General features: G+C 51.3%; 1 protein-coding gene across 1 annotated transcript in view; it reads right to left on the bottom strand.

Annotated features, from left to right (window-relative positions):
- Positions 1-6: 6 nt before the first annotated feature.
- Positions 7-4,159, bottom strand: part of ECHS1 (enoyl-CoA hydratase, short chain, 1, mitochondrial) — an 18,839-nt gene continuing 14,686 nt past the window's right edge. Inside the window, exons 5-8 of the mRNA XM_015407211.1 lie at positions 3,861-3,965; positions 3,072-3,191; positions 2,009-2,076; positions 7-299 (exon numbers count right to left, since the gene is read on the bottom strand). Of these exons, the coding sequence (XP_015262697.1) occupies positions 234-299; positions 2,009-2,076; positions 3,072-3,191; positions 3,861-3,965 (359 nt within the window). The 3' untranslated portion in view covers positions 7-233. The remainder of the gene's footprint in view (positions 300-2,008; positions 2,077-3,071; positions 3,192-3,860; positions 3,966-4,159) is intronic.

Raw genomic sequence — 4,159 nt, 5'->3', positions numbered from 1 at the left:
CCAATTCTTTCCTTCCCAAAGAGACAGACTACGGAACTGCCATGTCTCCTCTCTCGATCTCATGAGGACGCCTCCGTTTCCCGGTGAGTTTAAGGCAGCCCTTTCAGGGCAGAGTCTGCCGCCTGACGCCTCCTGCGGCAGAGTTGCGGTGCATATCGGAGACGGCCATGATCTCGATGGAGACGGCCGGTCGCCAGCCAGCTCCCCGTCTGGCCTCCTCCCGCAGAGCTGGGTCAGTGGTCTGTGAAGCTGGCCTTCCTCTTCTCCACGAAGGCGCTCATCCCCTCCTTCCGGTCCTCCTGAAACAGCCAAGTGGGATGGGTCATGGCACGGCACTCATGCTACACTGGCTCTGGTTAGCAGTTTGCACCTGTGTCTTCTGGATCCAAACCGGAAGGCATACAGCAACGACCGCATTCAGCACGTGACACAAGGCTAGACACCAGTAGGCCTCACAAACATTCCTGTGCCTCGAATCAATCAACTATTACCATAAAACTCCTTTTTTGGTCCTACATTAACATGTTAATTGTTTTACTATTGTATCGTAAGCAATGTTCCCTCTAAGCTGTGGAGTCTTGTGAGCAAAAATTCTACCTTGTGAGCTGCTGGCATTAAAGTTGTGAGCGAGCAATCTGGCTGCTTGTGAGCTAGCTCACACTAACTCAGCTTAGAGGGAACATTCGTAAGCCTATTGTTTGGTGTAGTGGTTAGGAGCCCAGTTTGGTGTAGTGGTTAGGAGCGCGGACTCTAATCTGGGAGAACCAGGTTTGATTCCCCACTCCTCCACATGCAGCTGCTGGTGTGACCTTGGGTCAGTCACAAGTTCTTTCAGAGCTGTTCTCTCGGCAGTTCTGGAAAGAGCTCTCTCAGCCCCACTTACCTCACAGGGTGTCTGTTGTGGGGAGGGGAAGGGCAAGGAGATGGCAAGCCATTCTAACTCTTCTGGGTAGTGAAGGGCGGGGGTATAAATCCAATCTCTTCCCTTCTCCTATTATGTCCAAATATTGCTTGACCACTGAAGAAGGCCCATAAGGGCCGACACGTGTCAGGTTGCAATAGTTCCCACCAGTGTTCCCTCTAAGCTGAGTTGGTGTGAGCTAGCTCACGGTTTTTTAGCCTCTGGCTCACACATTTTTGTCTTCGCCCAGGAAGGACGGCTCCAGAGCAAACTAATTTTTGCAGTAGCCAAACCGCTCGCTCACAGCTTTAATGCCAGTGGCTCACAAAGTAGAATTTTTGCTCACAAGACTCCACAGCTTAGAGGGAACATTGGTCCCCACTGGTGTACATTGTATACTTTTATTCTGTAAAGGTAAAGGTTCCCGTGCTCGAAACCCAGTCGAGTCCGACTCTAGGGTTGCGGTGCTCATCTCAGTTTCCAAGCCGAAGAGCCAGCGCTGGCCGAAGACGTTTCCGTGGTCATGTGGCTGGCATGACTAAACACTAAGGTGCACGGAACGCTGTTCCCTTCCCACCAAAGTGGTACCTATTTATCTACTTGCAATGTCTTGCTTTCGAACTGCTAGGTTGGTAGGAGCTGGAACTAGAGACGGGAGCTCACTCCGTCATGCGGCACTCGGGTCTCTAACTGCTGAACTACCGACCTTCCACAGCCTGCAGTTCAGCGTCTTAACCACTTGAGCCACCGCAGCTCCTTTATTCTGTAATGAGGTGACAATTGGGCCCATAAATGTTTTTAACCATCTGATAAGAAATACATGTATTTTTGATAATATTCAGGTTGTACATATTGTTTCCCGTAATTTGTCTGTAACTAACCTCTCTGGTTCTTAATTCAATTTTTGGGGGTTAAGTCCCCCCCCCTTTTTTCTTGTCACATAACGGGAGCAGCCTGAATTGGGGGGGGGGGGGGGCAACAAACCTGCCAGTGGAAACTCTCTCCCAGGGAGGGGCACGTGTGGGTGAAAGAAAGGCGGGGAAGCGGCGGCCAGAGGTGAGAAGTCCCCTTCCCGCCCCCCAGCTCTGGACAGAGAAAACGACTCACCGTGGCGAAGGTGGCATGGAAGAGGATCTTCTCCCGCTTATTCCCCTCGGCCAGGGTTGTCTCGAAGGCTGGAAAGCAAAAGGGCACGGTAAGCCTTGCTGTTTCCAGAGCAGGTATATCAAAGGGCTATGTCAAGGAAGCAGGAGCTTGAAGCCTGTACTGTTTGTTGTTTTAGATACAACCAAGTGTCTTCTGCCACCAAGACTATCTGTAGACATTCAATAATATATCTAACAATGTTAAACACAACGTACAACCCACAAATCAAGTTTTAGTGAAGCTTACTTGCTATAATTTAGTTGAACCATATATAAGTCCTCACAACCATTTAACATAGTTATCCCAGGATGCTGAGATGAATTTTTCGTCTGATAGGGCTTCTAAAATTGGAAACCATTTAGCTTCGAACCCAAAATGTGCAACGTTCCTTTTATTTCTGTTAACTTTATCTGTTAACAACAAACAGTACAGGCTTCAATTACAAATTGAGGCTAAAACAAGTTACTTTGTTCAAAGGTTTATTGATGTATGTATTATTCTTTAAAGCTTACATTTTGTTTGTTTGTTTGTTTTTGTAATTAGGGTATTGGTTTGAATGTTTAACTTTTCTTATGATCCTTATGTACATTTCTAATGTTATAAGTAAGTGACAGTTCTGACTTCTAAAAACTTTTTAATCCTACCAATAAAATGTTAATGAAAAAAAAAAAAGGAAGCAGGAGCTTCTGCCTGGTGTTGTCTGCCAGCGGGAGGAGAGAGGAGACTGGTCAGAGGGCTGGTCGCTGGTCGGGGAGCCCCTGCGCTCGCTGGGTAACCCCGGGCCAGTCCCAGCAGACACTCCTCCCAACGCCCTGCACAGGCCAGCCCCGGAACGGACTGCGGCCCTTCGTGCTCCCCTGCGACGCTGCATGGGTGACGCTCCTCCCCTCGCCTCTCACAGCAGGAAGGAGAGGTCCCACGGCCAGCCCACATACCTATCTTGGCAGTCACCCCGTGGGACCCCGCAGCAGAGACCCTTGACCTCGGAGCAGCCCCTCCACGCCACCCAGCCCAGGGAGGTTACCTGCATTCACGGCTTCTTTGGCCATCGCAGCCACCAGCTTGGAGTTCCCCGCTATCTTTTCCGCACAGCTGATGGCTTCGTCCAGCAGCTTATCCACGGGACAGACTTTACTGACAAGGCCTAAGGAAGGGGGACGCTCCAGTTAACACACACGCAGGGGGCTCATGCGCCGGCAGGCCGGAAAAAGAAAAAAAAAGCTCAGCAACCTTCCCTACGACCCAGACCTGACGGGCAAGGCGCATTGCCCGTGATACGCGCCAACCAGCTCGGAAGTCACAGCTGCCTCACCACCTCCGGCATGCAGAGACGGTGGCAGATTCAGCAAATGGAAGCATAAACAGCCCCAAGAGACTGGATGTCCAAGCCCACCCCCAGGAAGCGCTCTGCAAGCTCACACAGTAGAATTTTTGCTCACAAGACTCCACAGCTTAGAGGGAACATTGGTGACGGGCAAGGCGCATTGCACGTGATACGCGCCAACCAGCCCGGAAGTCACAGTTCCCCCACCACCTCCAGCATGCAGAGACGGTGGCGGATTCAGCAAATTGAAGCATAAACAGCCCCAACAGACTGGATGTCCAAGAGAGGCCAAGCCCACCCCCAGGAAGCGCTCTGCACTCCGCCGGGTGCAGAAACCGACACGACTTGGGTTGCAGTGGGAGAGGAAGGCCCCACATGCTCAGCTGGTGCGACTGCCTGGGACAGGGCCGGGGCACCCGTCCGCTTGAGCCTCCCGCCCCCTTCGGGCCTGTGGGAGTGGGGCGACGAGAGCCGAGCGGCCCCTCTTACCTGCCTGCTTGGCCTCTTGGGCGGAGATCCGCTCCCCGGTCAGGATCATCTCCATGGCCAACGACTTGCCCACTGCCCTGGTCAGCCTCTGGGTCCCGCCAGCGCCTGCCAGAGATGATAATGACGATGGTGACTTATTAAACGTCTGGGTCAGCAATTAAAAATGAATTATATGTTGTCTTTCCTATCCCCTATGAAACATTGTTAGTCCCCCTGTCTAAAAGTGTAACTGTAAATCACTTTGAGCCCACTCGTGGGGAAAGCGATTAATAAATCGAAAGCATTATTATTTTTATTAT

The sequence above is a fragment of the Gekko japonicus genome, unplaced genomic scaffold (assembly GCF_001447785.1).
Source record: "Gekko japonicus isolate JY-2015 unplaced genomic scaffold, Gekko_japonicus_V1.1 scaffold2412, whole genome shotgun sequence".
Classification (NCBI taxonomy): Eukaryota; Metazoa; Chordata; class Lepidosauria; order Squamata; family Gekkonidae; genus Gekko; species Gekko japonicus.
This window is presented reverse-complemented; position numbering and strand designations above follow the sequence as displayed.